Below are 17,440 nucleotides of genomic sequence, written 5' to 3' on the forward strand. Positions count from 1 at the left end.
GCTGGGTGAGTCAAGGACAGGGACAGAGGTACTGGGGTGAGCCGAGGACAGGGGCAGAGGGGCTGGGGTGAGTCAAGGACAGGGACAGAGGTACTGGGGTCAGCCGAGGACAGGGACAGAGGGGCTGGGGTGAGCCGAGGACAGGGACAGAGGGGCTGGGCTGAGCCGAGGACAGGGGCAGAGGGGCTGGGTGAGCCAGGGACAGGGGCAGAGGGGCTGGGTGAGCCAGGGACAGGGACAGAGGGGCTGGGTGAGCCGAGGACAGGGGCAGAGGGGCTGGGTGAGTCGAGGACAGGGGCAGAGGTACTGGGGTGAGCCGAGGACAGGGGCAGAGGGGCTGGGGTGAGCCGAGGACAGAGGCAGAGGGGCTGGGGTGAGCCAAGGACAGGGACAGAGGGGCTGGGGTCAGCCAGGGACAGGGACAGAGGTACTGGGGTGAGCCAAGGACACGGACAGAGGTACTGGGGTGAGCCGAGGAGAGGGGCAGAGGGGCTGGGTCAGCCAGGGACAGGGACAGAGGTACTGGGGTGAGCCAAGGACACGGACAGAGGTACTGGGGTGAGCCGAGGAGAGGGGCAGAGGGGCTGGGTCAGCCAGGGACAGGGACAGAGGTACTAGGGTGAGCCGAGAACAGGGACAGAGGGGCTGGGGTGAGTCAAGGACAGGGACAGAGCGACTGGGGTCAGCCAGGGATAGGGGCAGAGGGGCTGGAGTGAGCCAGAACAGGGGCAGAGGACCTGGGGTGAGCCAAGGACGGGCAGAGGGGCTGGGGTGAGCCAAGTACAGAGGCAGAGGGGCTGGGGTAAGCCAGGATGGGTAGAGGAGCTGGAGTGAGCCGGGGACATGAGAGAGCTGGGGACAGAAGCAGAGGGGCTGGGGTGAACTGGGGACAGGGGTAGAGGTACTGGGGTGATCCAGAGACAGGGGAAGAAGAGCTGGGGTAAGCTAGGGACATGTACTGGGGTGAGCTGGGACAGGGGCAGAGGAGCTGGGGTGAGCCGCACACAGGGGCAGAGGGGCTGGGGTGAGGCTTCAGGTCCCCTGGGTCCCAGGCAACACAGGATGGGCAAGGCCAGGTCTGAGGGACCAGGCTGAGAGGGGATTCATGTGGGTGGGCACAAGGATGGTGAGGACGTGTGTGTGTGTGTGTGTGTATGGTGTGTGTGTGTGCACACACATGCCCTCAGAAATGCACATGCATCTGTCTGTCCGTCTCCTCCTCTCACCTTCCATCCTAGTAGGCAGGTACTGGCCTGGGAGGCTGGGCTGGAAGAGGGACCAGAGCTGCACCCAAGCCCCCACCTGCTGCTCCAGCCCCAGCCTGAAGCGGTTGCCCCTCCCCCATGCTGGCCTGGCCCCACTACCTGCCTCAGGTTGACAGGCCACACACACAAACCCCACCCCCTGCCACACTGCCACCTAGAGGAATAGTCAGACAGCAACAGGGCAGCCAAATGTGGTGGGGACAGTGTCTGTGCTTGTAGACATGTGCCCGTGTGGACGTATGTACCTGTGTGGGACACATGTGTGGGACCTAGTCTGCATGTATGCACATGCATGTTTTTGGTGTGGGTGTGTGCATGTCGTTATCTGTGTTCTAAGCCGCCTAAGACACTCAAACTGTGAGGTCTTCAGAGGCTGCCTGGGGGCAGGGGCAGGGACATGGGCAGTGCCTGATGGAACCTAAGAAGGGAGGAGGGGAGAGAGGAGCCAGCAGGTAAGCAGAGGTGAGCAGAGGAGGGCCTAGGCAGTTTCCTGAGGCAAGGCTGGCCTCCTCACACGATCAAATGCAGCCCCCTCCTACGCTCTCCGTCCCCCTGCCCTGCACACACGTACCCACACCCTGATGGGCCAAGAGACAAGAAACATCCTGAACCAGGAGGAGGCAGGGCCAGCCCCACAAAGCTGCCCCAGAACCCGGGCCTGTAGGAAGCATGGACAAGAGTGGGTCAGGGCCAGGGCTGGGGAGAGGGCCGGGCAGGGGGGCCAGGAAGCCTGGGAAGCTGCCCTCCCCCCTCCAGGACAGTGGCAGGGCTGGGAAAGGGGTGGACAAGAGGGAGGGAGCAGTCTCAGCAGGGGACAAGAAGGAAACTGGATGGAGGGGCCTGGGCGACCTTCTAGAACCTTCACCTATGGTCCAGGGCCTGTCCTCTTTAAGTCTGCACCTGTGCTAGTCTAGATACATTAGAGAAACAAATCCACAGAAACTCATATATAAGAGAGAGTTTTATATGAAGGTTAAGTGCACACCAAGAAAACATCCCAACCCAGTGCTGTTCAAGCCCACAAGTCCAACATTAACCCATATGTCCAACACCAATCCACAAAGTCCTCCTCCATCTCACAAAACAGATGCAATGATGCCGACTGCAGGAGGAAAGCTGAATCAATGAACGTGTAAGCATCTCAGCGCTGGCAGGGGTCTCCATGCCGCTGCTCCAGCACCCAGGGCTTCATCAGGGTAGGTCTTGTGGCTTCTCCTTGGGGATGTCTTGCAGGAAGTGAGCCTTGCCAGCTGAAGCAGGGAACTGGCTAAGGCAGCTGTACCCTGGTCCGACCATCAGAGAGCAAGAGACCCGAGAGCTTGAAAGGTGAGACTCACTGAGTCATTTATCTCTCTGCCCTTCAATTAACCCCACATGTGTTTATCGACCAGTTTGGCACAATAAACCTTAACTAGTTCAGCACCCATCCATCATGCCCACCCCGCCAAGCCCACTCCTCAATCTCAGGCACCCACATCCCCTGCAGTGCCTGGCTTGCTGGGGAAGATAGAGAAGCAGCCCCTAGGGGAGGGAGGGGAGGTTCCTGGGGAGCCCGGGGCTGCCCCTGCCCCTCCTGAGAATGTAGCCACCTCTCCCAGCCACTGACAACACAGGAGCAATGAGCATAGACAACCCTCAATAAGACTTTATTCTCAAAAACAGGCCGGGGGGCGGGGGCACCAGAGCCTGCCGAGCCCTGACACACCCATCCCTCACCACACGTGGGACATTGCCACCCCAGGCTCTCCTCCCTCATCCGTGGGCCCCATCCCTGGCTCACCACCTCCGCCTGTCCCAGGCTCCGTTTGGGCATGTTCTTGTGGGGTCCGAGGCCTGGACCTGCTTTGAAAATAGTCGTGGGACCCAGGAATGGCATGTCACATATAGCCTGACCCCCACTGGTGAGAGAGGACCCATCCCAACCCCATACTGGGACTCTGGCCAACCCTCTAGGAAGCAGAACTCCCGGAGCTTCTGAGGCTGTAACTCCCCAGGGGAGCAGACTCCATTGGCTTCTCCCGCTGAGCAGTGGGTGGTTGAACTGCTGAACCTACCAGCCTGGAGACGGAAGGGCAAGCCTGGGGTTGGGGGCCATGAGGAATGGGGTGGTGTGAGTGGACTTTTAACCCCAGCGCCCCCACGTGACAGTAGACGGGACCGTCGTCTAGGTGACAGACTCTTAGGATACCAGGTCACCGAGTCTTTCTGCCCATGTGCCAACAGGAGGGTTGGAACGGCCAACCTTGCTATCGGCAGCCGACGGGCTTCTTCAGGGAATGCAGAGCTTGGAGTGATGGGAGCTATGTGTACAAGAGGGATGAGGGTCGGCCGGCTGGCACAGTCTCTGTAGCAGTCACATCATCTCCTGTCGACTTGAGGGAAGGGGTGGAGTCTAGCCTGTCAATCGGCCACAGCCAATGAGGCTTCTGTGTGGGCATGGCCTCCTCCTGAGGCTTCTGGGAACTCCTGTCTTCCTCCCTGGAGGAGGGACACATGCTCTCTGCTAGACATTCCTGTGGACAGGCCATGTGGAGCTATGCTGATGGAGCCTGAGCCCTGGAGCTGGAGGACCCACATGGAGATCCCTGTCAGCACTGAGATGCTTTCACCACCACTGGATTCACAAGACTTCCCACCCATTGGCCAGTGATCTTCCCGAATTCAGCATCACTGCATGTGTTGGGTAAATCTGAGAGGAATTTATACAGTGGTATTGGACATATGGGCTAATATAGGACTATGGACTTGGTCTGGACTGGGCTGGGATGTTTCTCAATGTACAATTGATCTTGTTGATAAAGCTCTTTCTTAGACATAGACGAGTGCTGATGAATGTGTTTCTCTAGTCTACCCGGACTGACGCAGGCGCAGGAACCATTGAGACTGCCCCTTCACTGGGTTCACTGGGTGACCTAGGGCTGTCACCTCTGTCTATTCTGGAAAAGGTGAAAGATGGTGAGACAGTTCTGACACGCAGGAGCCCTGGTGGCATAGTCATAGTGGGCCCCACACTGCACTGCTGACCACAAAGTTAGGGGCTCAAACCCACCAGCCGCTCCCCGGGAGAAAGACGAGGCTGTCTATTCTCATCAAGACTTGCCATCTCAGAAACCCACAGAGGCCATCCCACCCTGTCCTGCCGGGTCACCTGTGCGTCGGCACTGACTTGTTGGTGAGTCTGTGAGTTCACTTGTATGCAGGAAAGCATCCAGCACCAGCCATTAGGCTGTCCGCCACCACTAGCCAGAAGGTTGGAGGTTCGAACCCAACCAGATGCAGAAAGGCCAGGTGATCTGCATCCAAAGAGTGGATGGAGCAGCTTGAGTCTGCCCACACGGGGCCATCACGAGTGAGTGTCCACAGGGTGGCCACTGTCCCTCTGGGACGCCGTAGGGTATCCTCGGGATCTCACGCAAGTAAAGCTTTGCTGAAGATCACCCGGCAGTACCTTGACAGGGAGCGGTCACACGGTCAGGCCGGATGCAGTTGAGGACGTGGAACAAGAGCATCACTGCTGACAAGGTGGACTGTGCGGACCAGGAGGAACTGCGTCACCTTGAGGAGCATGGGGATTCCGGGACACGGCCTTGAGCTCATTCGGAACTGGCACAGGGCTCAAGAGACAGTTGTGTGAACCAAACAAGGGGACATTGCGTGTCAAAATCAGGAAAGGTGTGTGTCAGGGTTGAGTCTTCTTGTCACACTTGTCTAATCTATGTGCCGAGCAGATCACCAGAGAAGCTGGGTGGTGTGAAGAAGAGTGTGGCATCAGGACTGGAGGAAGGCTTATTAACAACCTGCGCTGTGCAGATGACACAGCCTCGCTGGCTGACAGTGAGGAGGACTTGAAGCCCTTGCTGATGAAGATCCAGGATGGCAGCCTTCAGTGTGAATCAGGACTCAAGGTCAGGAAGACCCAAATTCTCACCACTGGACCGATAGGTCACATCATGATCAATGGAGCAAAGGTTGGGGTTGTCTTGCTTGGATCCACGGTCGATGCTCGTGGAAGCAGCAGTCAGGAGATCGAAGGACACAGTGCATTCGGCGAAGCTGCTGCACGAGCCCGCTTCTGAGTACTGACGAGCAAGGATGTTCCTTTGAGGACGGAGGTGCTCCCGACACAGACACGGTGTCCGCCACTGCCTCGCATGCCCGGGAGAGCTGGATGCTGGATAAGGAGGCCGTAGAAGAATCGACGCGTTTGTATTGTGGTGCTGCGGGGGAATGCTGGCGGTAACCGGCTCAGCCCTGTTGTCGTGCTGCGAGCGGCCAGCGGGCCTCTGAGCTCCTGAGGGCTGGGCAGGGCTGGTCAAAGGCCAATGCGGCTCTGGGCCAGCTAACCCACCACTGCCTCCTCCTCAGCAGCAGCACCCCCCCCACACACACACACACACTGAGGTCCATGTGTGTGCACACACCCAAGGTCGCACACAAGCATCCCCAACAGAACACCCCCGTCACACCCCCAGGGACCCTCCTGGGCAGACCCGCCAACACGGGCACAGCAGACAGAAACAGCCCTGCATCTCCAGAGGGAGGAGCTGAAGGCGCGGGGATGGGAGGAAACTCACAAACCCAGCGGTTTCCCCAAGTGACATGACCACGCAAAGGCTGGGTGGATTCTGGGAAACCCGCCATTCAGGCCAGAGGTGGTGGTGTCTCTCTTCCGAGCTTACGGAGCAGACCCAGAAGAAAACAGCAAAGACCCAGAAGATGTGGGCCAAAGTCCACGCTGGGCTCCAGGAGAAAGATGAGGGGCCCGCTCCCGTAAAGACCCCACGGGGCAGGTCAACTCAGACCTAGAGGGTCGCGATGAGGGAGCCTCGCCTCGGCGGCAGTGAGTTCTTCACGGATGGAGGGCCCTAGCAGAGAGGAGCTCCTTCATGTGAGGCACACGCAGAGCCTGCCCCACGCCGGCCAGGAGCAGGTCGGGAGGAAGGAACGATGCATTTCCAAGGCCTGAGTCACACGGGTCACATCCTGTGACCACGACGAGCCACAGCACAAGAGCACTCAGAGCCTCGTGCGTTAGGAACACAGCTCAGCCCGGTCGAGAGCAGACAGTGCTTCGCGACGTACATCAAAGGGAGACCCTGCCCTGCCCTAGGCCCTCCTTGCCCTCGTGCCCATGCTGGGGCCTGCTGTCGCCACCACGTGCCAATCCATCTGTCGAGGGCCTTCCTCTCGCTCGCTGTCCCTCCACTTGACCAAGCACGATGTCCTTCTCCAAGGACTGGTCCCTCCAGACCACATGTCCAGAGTACGTGAGACCAAGTCTCGCCATCCTCGCCGCTAAGGAGCACGCCAGCCGCACTTCTTCCCAGACGGGTTTGTTGGTTCTTCGGGTCATACGTGGTCCTCTCAGTGGTCTTCCAGATCCAATAGCCAGTGCTTGGAACAGAACCATCATGAAAATGATAACGTGAATGTGAAGTGGGAGTTAGAAAGCAGCACATCACTCATCCCTGCCAGCAAGTCGGCTCTGGTGCCTCAGTTTACCTGCAGGGCAGGGCAGAGCTGTGCCTGTGGGACTCCAAGGCCATCCATCTGTACAGGAGTGGACAGCCTCAGCGTCGGGCAATGGAGAGCGCTAAGTCACTGTCATAGAAGAAAGCGAATCTTAAATGCAATGCACCCATCGCTGGATTCAAGAAAGGACGGCAGGGGTGCGGACGCTTTTAGGAAGAGGATCAGATAGTCAATATTTGGGGATTTGTTCTCTGTTAAATGTTCTTCCTCTTTTTCCTCCTCTTCTTCTCAAGTATTGCTAGTCCAAAAACCAGGCTGGAGGCTGACGTGGCCCACAGGTTGGCCTTTGAGTTAGGGAAATAAAAAAATAAAGTCAATGAAGACGGAAGCAAGGAGATAATGTGGTCGCTACATCATCTGGTGTCAATTTGAGGATTCAGAGTGAAGGGGTGGAGTCTACCCTGTCAATCAGGGCATAGCCAATGGGGCCTCTGTGGAGGTGTGGCCTTCTAAGGAGTCTGTGAATTGCTGTATTTCCTCCTTGGAAGCGGGAGACTCTCTCTCTCTCTCTCTCTCTCTCTCTCTCTCTCGATATATATATATACTCACTCTCTGGAGACATCCCTGTGAAGACACATGGAGAGAGGCTGATGGAGCCAGATCTCTGGGGCTGGAGAGGCCACATGGAGACCCCCACCAGTGCTGAGATGCTTATAACACCACTGGATCCACAAGACTTCCCACCCACTGGCCTGTGATCTTCCTGCACTCGGCACCATTGCATGTGTTCCGTGAGTCTGAAGGGAACTTGATAGATTAGTATCAGACATATGGGCTAATTATCAGACTTATGGACTTGATCTGGACTGGGTTGGGAAGTTTTCTCAATATTCGACTGCTCTTGTACATAAAGCTCTTTCTTACGCACATATGCGTGTTTGTGAATTTGTTTCCCTAGTGCACCCGGACTGACACAGACAATAAAACAGGAGTAGAAATGAATGGGATGGACAAGCAGGGACAGAATAGCAGACAGGCACGTTCTCTTCTCTCAGAGAATCATAGGACCCGACCAAGAACAAGAATGAGCAAATCCGTGAGGTCAGTCATAAAAGGCAGACAAACTGTCACAGGCGCAGCAGAGAACCCGCATTATGAACGACAGAGGCGATGGACAAACTCCTCGGGAGAAAGAGCACAGGAAGAATCCTGACATTTAAGTAAATGGCATCGGCCGTAGCTTAAAATCTTCGTGAGAAGAAACACCAGTCCCAGGTAGTCCTCCAGACCAGTCCTGAGAGCCACGAGGGAGGGGGTGTTGCCACCTCTCCCAGTCACTTCGGGAGGGCAGGACAGGAGAAGGCCCACCCTGGGTTCCCACATGCGTGTGTGGAATCTTGATATGAACGAAAACCGCAGAGGGCCCGGCTGGTTTGTGTTCTGTGGCGATAACTTAGGCCGAGGGGCTGAGTTTCCCCGCTTTCTCTGTCTCCCTGTGTACCGGGCCGGGGGGTGGAGGCTGTGGGGCAGGATGGAGCCCCGAGCATAACCAGAGGCTCCAGCTGGCACCGGCGGGGCAGCGGGCACCGTCCTCCTCACGACAACTGTGGGGTCTCTTTATTCAGCCTGCCCGCATGCCCACTCTGTAGCCTCTCAGTCCCCATGCTGATGTCAAGTTGACCTTCGACCCACGGCAGCCTCCACAACAGAAACAAACACAACCGGTCTGTGCCGTCCCCGCCGTCAGTTCCAGATTGGGCCACTGTGACCCACAGTGATTTTTTTGTTTGTTTGTTGTTAGTTTTTCCGGATTTCAAAAACAGATCGCCAGGCCTTTCCTAGTCCGTCTTAGGCTGGAGGCTCCACTGGAACCTGATCAGCATCCGACAGTCAGGTTTTGTGTTGAGCTCCCTGGGCCAGGATTTGGCCTAGAATCCCCCATGAAGTGACCTGACGTAATATGGACCGCCGTGGTAGATCTGCTGTGAGCAGCCAAGGAGCTGTTAGGCAGCTTAGCCTAGAGAATTGGGAGGTCCATTTACGCATGCCCAGGAGAGCCAGCAAAGGACAAAGCTGGACTTTCCCGCCGGTGGGCGGTGGGCGCAGATGGGCGTTGCAGATGGGCGTTACACCTGGAGCAGCCCACCTTGGCCAGGTGATTGCAATTCAGCCAATGGGAGTGACCTGGGGTCGTTCACCACACCTCCCCCGGGAACCCTTGAAAAGGCAGGGACCGGAAGGGAGAGGGGCTGGTCTGGTCTTCTTCGAGGGAGGAGAGAGATCCTTGCATGACCTGGGGCAGTCTCTGCCAGGCCGCATGGTCAAAGGAATCCTATGGGTGCTGCGTAAAACCTGAAACTTCTTTTAACTCTCATTAAATTCACTTGGATCACAAGCCCAGCTTCGGCGTGAAATCTTTCTCGTGCGGAGCCAAGGACTGAGGTTGGAATTTAGCCAGGAGAGAGAGACCTAACAGCCATGGGAAGAGTAGGGTGGAGTTCAACATCCTGATCTGGGCCATAGCCCTGGTGCAATTGGAAAGAAATTTCCTCAGAGAAGCAGCCTAATTTCTTTTTTGTTTAACTTTTATTTTTTTAGCAGCCTAATTTCTATATAAGTGGCCGCTGTGGGGAAGCTCACTTGCTTCTTGCTGGTCCGGATCCTGCCGCTGGCTTACTGACCCTCCATTCTTTCCGTGTGAGCCCGCCATATTGGCTGCCAACCCTGGGAGCGATCAGCAGTCTGCCGTCTGACCAACCGACCCTGGATTCATCTGCCCCTGCATCTACCATCCACGGTCTTCCTGCTTTGTCCTCCTGCCTCCTGGTTCATCGGCCCCAACAACCACTCGAGGCAGGAGAAGCCTCCAGCTTAGCATCTGACCCACAGATTCAAACCAGACTGGAGTTAATTCTATAATTGTATGAACCATTTTCTTGATATAAATCATTCTCTCTGTCCCTCCCTCCCCCCTGAATAAATATGTATGAGACAGGTAGATAGATAGAGACAGAGATAGATGATAGAGAGAAAGACGTCGATATATCACTATTTGTGCTTCCCTAAAGAGCCCAGCCTAATACAGTATCACAGCAACACAGCCTCCACTGATGGTAAGGCTGTGGCTGGGCGTGAGGTTCACTGGATGAGATTCGAACCCAGGTCTCCTGCCTGGAAGATGAGAATCCCACACTCAGCCACCAATGTCCCTGCCATCCCCGGGCTAGTCCTGAGGGCACTACGCATCTCTGGCTACTCCTACCACATCCCAGGTCACGAGCACAGCTGGGCAGAGCCCACAGCCAGGAGACCCCGGTTCCCTGGAGGCAGCCTACCATCCTGCAGGCAGCTGCCCCACATCCCACCATGCCCCCCTCCTCCCCACCCGAGTCTCTCCCCGGGCCCTCTCCTCAGGCACACTTGCCAGGACTCAGCCAGGCCAGCCCCCTCAGGTGCCTGCAGCCCCAGAGCCCCTCTGCCTAGACATCCATGATCTGAATGGCAGTCTCCTCGCCCCTCCGGCACTGGACAGAAAACCAGTCGCCAGACCCCAGCGCCAGCAGGCCACCGCTCATGGTGACCCCTGGGGGAGAGGAGAACTGCCCTGGTGGGTTCCCAAGGGGGTCAATCTTTTCCAGAGTGGACAGCCTCACCTCTCTGCCTTGGCGCAGCTGGTGGACCCAGGGGAGCCCTGGGAATGCATCTGCCCTTGTTCTGCAGTTCTTAGCTCTCTTCCCCATAATCTTGCTAATTTATATTGCCTTGAGAAATTGTCTGTCTCCCCAAGGATCTCGAATGCATTAACTTGCCCCCACCCTCCGCCTCATTCCTCCAGGGCCCTCGGATGAGGCTGGCCAGGGAGCGGCTTGTTTTATGTGTTTATCTGTCCCGCAGAACTGGCTCTGGGATTTACTGAGGGGTCCCGCTGTTCTTGTTTCCAATTCATTAATCCCGCCTTTATCTTCCCCCACCTCCCACCCCTGCCCTGACTTTACAGCCCTGCCTCCCCTGTCCGACGTTGAGCTCACTTATTCCTGGCTCCCTGCGCGGTAATAAAGCCATTAAGGTCGTGAATCCTTGAAGCGCTTCCCGAGATGCTCTGCGGCCCACAGCTTCTCCCACTGGGCGAGGATGGTATCTACTCTGCAGCCCACGAGGGGTCCCAAGGCCCTTGTCTGCTCTTTCTCCTCGGGCCCGAGGATTCAATTTTAGGTGGCTTGCCCTGGTTCAAGTACAAGAGCCTGTAATCTACGTGTTACCACTTGGAGTGCATGGAGGTGCACGTACAACACACATGCCTGTGTGTGCCAACTTGCGTATGTGTGCGCACACGTTTGTGGATGTGCATACGCATGTGCCCATGTGCATGGTGTGTGTACCTGTGTGGAAAGCCCTGGGGGTGCTGGCTTGTGCATACCTGTGTGTGCACGTTTGTGGATGTGTACACATCTGTGCCATGTGTGTGCAGTGCATGTACCTGTGGGGAACGCTCTGGGCATGCCGGCTTGTGTGGGGTGCCGTCTGCAGGGCAGCCACATCAGGGTGATCTTGAGCAGCCTGGGCAGAGGACAGAGGTGGGGTGGGGGGGACACAGGTAGGAAGCAGGACCCTAAGCCACCCCACCCCCTCCATCTCACAGGGAAGGATTTGAGATGGCTCCAGGAATCGGGGTGCCTGGGCTCCCCTCCAGGGTGAGGCCAACTGAGCAAAAGAAAATCACTGCCCACCTCTGACTGATGGTCCCAATGGTGAGGGAAAAAGTCTGATGATGATCCCCCAGATTCTCAGGAATTAAAAAAAAATCGGTATTTTTTTAAACATCAAGAAACAGCATCTTCTCTGTGCATATTTGCTGCTTCCCTCCCAGACATGCCTCTCTCTTACCCACGGTCCCTCAGCTGCTCATAAATAAACACCCCCACTAGAAAGGCCTGGATCTTAACGGGATGCCCAGGCTGCCAGTGTAAACCCAGACCCAGCTGACTGGAGGCACCCCCCCACCCCTGCAAGCATGTGCCATAAAACTGCAGGGGCACCAATCAGCCCCCCCACCCCCCAATCCATAGCGATTGGTCGGGCCACTCTTCTCGACTGTTTGGCGGTGATGTGATGCTGTCATGTGGCGGTGACATCACGGTGCTCCATGATGTGATGAAGCAATGAAGGGGTTAAGGGCGAGACACTGTGCCTGCCACAGCCCTGAGCTCACGCATGTCCAGGACCTTCCCTGGGGTGTGGCCTGCATCACCTTACAACTTACAGGAGATCAGAGAGAAGAGAGCAGGGAGGGACCTACTACCACCCAGAGTGTGGCCTTTGGACCTGGGGTCCCTGTGCCGGGGACCTTCTAGACCCAGGGGAGACTGATGCCAAGATACATCTCCAAGGGATTCGGGGCCCACGGATGCCAAAAGGAGACAAGGTACTTCCTGCTAAACTGAGAGAACACACACACACACACACACACACGCCTTCCCCTAGCACTGGTGTCCCAAAATCAGACTTAGCCTCCTAAACTGTGAGAGGATACAACTCAAGTTTGTTAAAGCAACCCCCTTGTGGCAGTGGCAGTTGGGTTTTATGTCAACGTGCACCTGTATAAAATCGTAGGGACGGAGTCCAACCATCAATCAGGTCACAGCCTGGTGACACCTCCTTGGGGGTGTGGCCTTTAACAGAGGTTGTGGGAGCGACTCCCTCCTCTCTTGTCCTTGGCCTTCATCCTGGCTGGGCCTCCGTGTCCGCCTCCAGGAGTGGCCCACGTGGGGCTGCGCAGCTGGGGGGCTGTGAGCGGCCCTGCCGTGGAGACGCACCACTCTGCCCCCTGCGGTCTGCAATCTCCCTGCATTCTGCATCATCAGCCTGCAAGTCTGGAGAGTGGCCCCAGCTAGCCTTGGCCCCATGGGTTTGCGTTGGACTGGGCTGGGCTGATCCTGGATGGAATGTCCTTTCTTATATGTCCGTGTGGGTCGCTGGTTCTGTTTCTCCAAACAGACGGGCCTAGCACAGGGTGAGCCCAGGCAGTCACACAGGCTACGTGCCCTGACAGGTGCAGACAGAGCCGACGTCTGCATGGAAGAGTGCCAGGCCTTCCTTCTGTGGTTCCAACGGGAAGGACAGGGGCGATGGAGGATTTGAACCACAAGCTGCTGGTACCACCTGTGCCCTGGCTGCACCCAGGAAGCCATTACACTGGACACCAGACCAGCTGGTCATGACCAAGGGCCCCCACTCCCCCCATGGGGAGGGACGCCTCCCCAGGCCCTCACACAAGGACACACACCACACAGTGGATTTGCAGACGTGAGTTTAATAGACTGCCCTTCTGAAAATTCATTCCAAAATAGAGACACTTTCTCCAGAACTGTAAAAGCCATAAAAATGCAAAATATTTCTTTAGGGAATTTTTAATCAAAAGGAGGCCTTAATGTTCAAAACGTGGTGTGCGCGGCCGCGAGTTCCTCCTGGGGCGCCCTGCCCGGTGGCCCTCAGTTATTCTCGATCTGCTCCAGGTCCAGGTCCCCACAGTCCAGGGGGAAGACCCCCTCCTCCTCCTCCCCAGCGCTGTCTCCGTCGCTGGTGGCCCCGGGGCCCTCAGGCTCCCTCGGGGTCCACGGACGGGGGCGGGCGGGGCTGGAGGCGGGCGTAACAGCGCTCGCGAGGTGGTGTCCGTCGCACGGGGAGGACACCACTGTCTTCACGTGGGCCTCGTCCTCCTCGTCGTCCTCGTCGTCCAGGGAGCAGAGGCTCTTGGAATTCTTTAACGTCTGCAGGAAGAGAGGGAGGGGCTGCTGGCAATGTCCCGGGGGAGGGGGCACACGACAGGCTGGCATCCTCGGTCTGAGACAGAAACAGCATGCCCAGGGGCCCAGTCTGGGCCTTGACCTTGGCCAGGACCACCAAGGCCCTGCCAGCCCCCCCGCAGCCCCACTGACCTCCTGGAGAGGCCCGGAGAAACCCACCCAGGCCGGCCAGGCCAGGGCCATTTAACCGCCATGTCCCTCCCTCCACAGCACACCGGCCCTGCACTGACTGCTGCAGCCAAGGTGGCATTAGGAATAAGTTCCCTACTGTCCTGCTGCCCAGCCCCATCAGGGCGCCATCAGGGACTCTGTGGCCCATCTCTCCCCACCTCCTTAGGGCCCACCCCGCCCCTGCTGCCTTTCTCGTCCCCCAAACAGGTGCCCACTGCACTTTTTGAGCTCCGTCCCTAAGGTGCACGCACACAGAGAACCAGGACCTGTCACAAGATGCTGTCCTGGCCTGCAGCCACCTTTACATCCCGCCCCCAGCAGCCTGAACTCTGCGCGGGTCAGAGGTCCACTGCCCGTACCCTCACACTGTTAGAGTTGGTGGCCCCCAGACATGACCCCACCCTGCTGTCCCCTCCCAGAACTGCATACAGCTCCCAGTGGTCCCACAGCCATCTCTGGGGGGGCGGCAGGGGGACTGAGCGGCTGAGGCCCAGCAGGCCACCCCGTGTCAGCTCGCCCCAGCAAGCAGCCTGGCCTTGAATCCCAGGTCCTCAGCACCAGACACCATCCTCCACCAAGCTCCATCAGGAACACCTGCAGGTGTCCGGCCCTCCCTCAGCCCCGCTTGGACACAGCTGCAGCCATGGCACAGAAGACGGGCGTGCAGAGCCCCACCTCGGACCCAGTTCCGGCTTCTAGCAGCCTGGGAATTAGCAGCACGAGGCGGGACACCTAGCTTTAGGCAGGGCGCTGTAGTCTGTGGGGTCTCTGTGAGTCCTAACATGTACATTTTCAGAAACAAACAGGAGCCACCGAGACGGATATTTTTTAGATACAGCCAATCCCCGTCACAGGACTGGTGGTGTTGGTTTGAAGCCTTAAGAGTCTGTCCGCTGGCGTGATGTAGTTCAGAGTTCACGCTCCTCATGCTACCTTGGTGAGGAGTGGCTGGGGTTTTAAACACTTGCAAGCAGCCATCAAAGACACAACTACTGGGCTCCTGTCCTAGAAGAAGTCTGTCCAGAACGCTCCTTAGCGGCAGGCCCAGCAGACTTCACGTCACGCGCTTTGGACATGTTGTCAGGAGAGCGCGGTCCCCGGAGAAGGGCACCGGGCTTGGTAAAGTAAGAGGGGAATGGAAAAGAGGGAGGCCCTCCAGGAGATGGACGGACACAGCGGCTGCAGTGACGGGCTCAGGCAGGGGAACAATTGTGTTCCCTTCTGTTGTGTATGAGGTCACTATGGGTCAGGACCAACTCCGTCACAATCGGCACCTGACAACAATAGGCTAGACTCTAGAGCAGTGGTTCTCAACCTGTGGGGCGAGACCCCTTTGGGGGTCAATTCAAACATTGCAAAATGACAGTGATGAAGTAGCAACGAAAATAAATGTGTGGTTGGAGGGTCAGCACCACAGGAGGAACTGTCTGAAAGGGCTGCGGCAGGAAGGAGGTCAAGAACCGCTGCTCTAGACCACGGAGAGCCAGGGTTCCAGAAGTCACCGGACAACAGGCCCACCTGTTCCCGGGAACCACGCCTTCCCCACCCTGAGACCCCACCTTGGAACGTTCAGACCAGGCCCACATATGCGGAACAAAACTTCCAAATACTCGGAAAATCCAGACTTCCTGGGCCCATGGAGACCACAGGAATCCCCAAAACGCTGCCCTGACAGGCTCTTCACATCTCCGATCCCAATCACTCCCTGAAATCACAGCAAGCTGTCCCCTGGAGTCCCTCCACAGCCCGTCTGTCGCCCTCAGACAGCCCGGGATTCCCGGCCGGCCCCACCCGACTGGCCTAGGAGTGGATGATAACCAAGGAGGAGCCCGCTCCGCTGTACAGCCGGCCTGCCAGCCAGCCCAGAGGGCGGCGTCTGCCCACAAGCAGAGCTCGGAGCAGGGAGGCACAGGGAAGGGATGGGCACACACAGGCGCCATGACGGGGAGGGAGGGCACTGTCACCGCGGTCACAAGACAGAAACAGTGTCGACTGTTGAGCGAAAAACGAATCTGCTCTATACAAAACTACAACGAAAAGCTGACAAGACGAACAGGAGCCACATCAGCACAGACTGTGTGCAACGCTGTGAGATGTTTCAAGATGAGGGGCAGGGGGATCGTGCGTATGACACTAAACGGATCATCAGCTCCTTGTCTGGGGAGGAGTGGCAGGGGGGCCAGAAGGCAGCCACTGGGGCTGGCCGAGCACCTGCTCTGCTGGGCTGCTTGCTTCAGCACGAGGCCACGCTGTGCAAGAGAAGAACAGGCTGGAGCCAACTTGGCCACCGAGTGAGTCTTCCTCCCCTGACCAAGGGGAAGGCAGGACCAGCCAAGCTAGAGGCCAAGCTAGAGGCCCAAAGGGCTCAGGTGTGTGCACACCACATACGGGACGCTGGTCACGTGACAAGTATTTCTAGCCCGCGTGCCCACCCCCCACTTCCACCCTGCGTTTAGGCAAGTTAGAAAAAAACAAGAAGAGATCCACTCCAAGAACTAGACAAGGGTGGGGAGACACGTGGCAGTGCATTTATGCTCCTGTTCGCAGGAGTAAGGACTCAGCAAAGGAGGCCGAGTGCCAGGAAGCAAGCCCCTTAACACAGCGTCTGAAGATGTGCACGCCCCTCTGGAGCCCTGGTGGTGCCGCGGGTACCCGTAGCTGCTAGCCTGGACCCGGGTCAGGAGCCCCTCCACACGGGGGCCGGGCCTTTCCACTCCCGCCTGTCCTACAGGGTCACCCGCCATGAGCCAGGGTGCACGGGAGAGCAGTGATCTCTTTTTGAGTGAGTTTGCTCCTATTTTTCCATTTTTGACCAACATACACAAGACTCAAAATTCTTCACAAGTGAAGAAAGTCCTTTGCAAGAAGACAACTCCTCCGGAGGCTGACGGGTCCTGCACGCCTCAGCATCCAGCCCTGCGGCCGCAAGACTCCAGGCGCCTGGAAGGAGTCACGACAGGAGGTCCTGGCAGAGTCCAGGGGAGACGCAGGACACGCTCCGGGTGACTGAATGGTGACATTCACAGACTGCTCTCTCAACTTTTACCTACATCACAGTAACAAACTGAACAAAAAGTTCTTCATAGCTGACACCAAGAACTCAAGACCTAGGCCCTGGTCCTCCACTCCCAACCCTGCAGGAAGGCAGGCAGATCCAGGGTCCACTGTCCTGCTTAAAGCATCATCCTCCCCCTCGCTGGCCGTTCCTGAGTTCAAGCACGCACCCAGTCCAGCCCACCTGTCCACGCCTGGCCATGCAGGTCCAGTGTCTAGAAGGCTGGTCTGAGCGCCTTCCACCTCAGCTGAGGGGGAACCACACAGGTAGGCAACCTCACTTCGAGGTGGCCAAGGGCAGGGCCCTGTTACAGTGGGAGACTGGAGGCAGGGGCAGGCGTGGGGAGGCCAGCTGCTGTGTTGTGAGGACGCTCATTAGACTGCCTGACAGAGAAGCCCATGTGGCTGAGCACAGAGGCCTCCAGCCAATGTTGAGCCCTGATGGGGGGCTTGGAAGCACAGCCCCCAGCCCAGTCACACCTTCAGATGACGGATGGGCTGGGGCCTCCAGAGGCCCCACAGAGCATGAGACCAGGACAGGTGTCCGCTACTGAAGCTGCTCGTTGGGGCCAGCAGTGTGTCTGGAGGGCAGTGGGTGGTGGCAGGCAAGGTGCTTCTCAAAGATGTCACCTAAAAGCCCCAGGTCCCCAAGCAGACACATCCCCTGCACACTCG

The 17,440-nt window shown here is 57.6% G+C and overlaps 1 protein-coding gene across 7 annotated transcripts in view; it reads right to left on the reverse strand.

The window, feature by feature from the left end:
• Positions 1 to 13,033: 13,033 nt before the first annotated feature.
• Positions 13,034 to 17,440, reverse strand: part of FAM53A (family with sequence similarity 53 member A) — a 37,320-nt gene continuing 32,913 nt past the window's right edge. For all 7 annotated transcript variants that reach the window (XM_075544588.1, XM_075544585.1, XM_075544589.1 and 4 more), the window contains one exon: positions 13,034 to 13,504. In XM_075544588.1, coding sequence (XP_075400703.1) covers positions 13,226 to 13,504 — 279 coding nt within the window. In that variant the 3' untranslated portion in view covers positions 13,034 to 13,225. The remainder of the gene's footprint in view (positions 13,505 to 17,440) is intronic.

This window comes from Tenrec ecaudatus, chromosome 3 (genome assembly GCF_050624435.1).
Source record: "Tenrec ecaudatus isolate mTenEca1 chromosome 3, mTenEca1.hap1, whole genome shotgun sequence".
NCBI classification, from domain to species: Eukaryota; Metazoa; Chordata; class Mammalia; order Afrosoricida; family Tenrecidae; genus Tenrec; species Tenrec ecaudatus.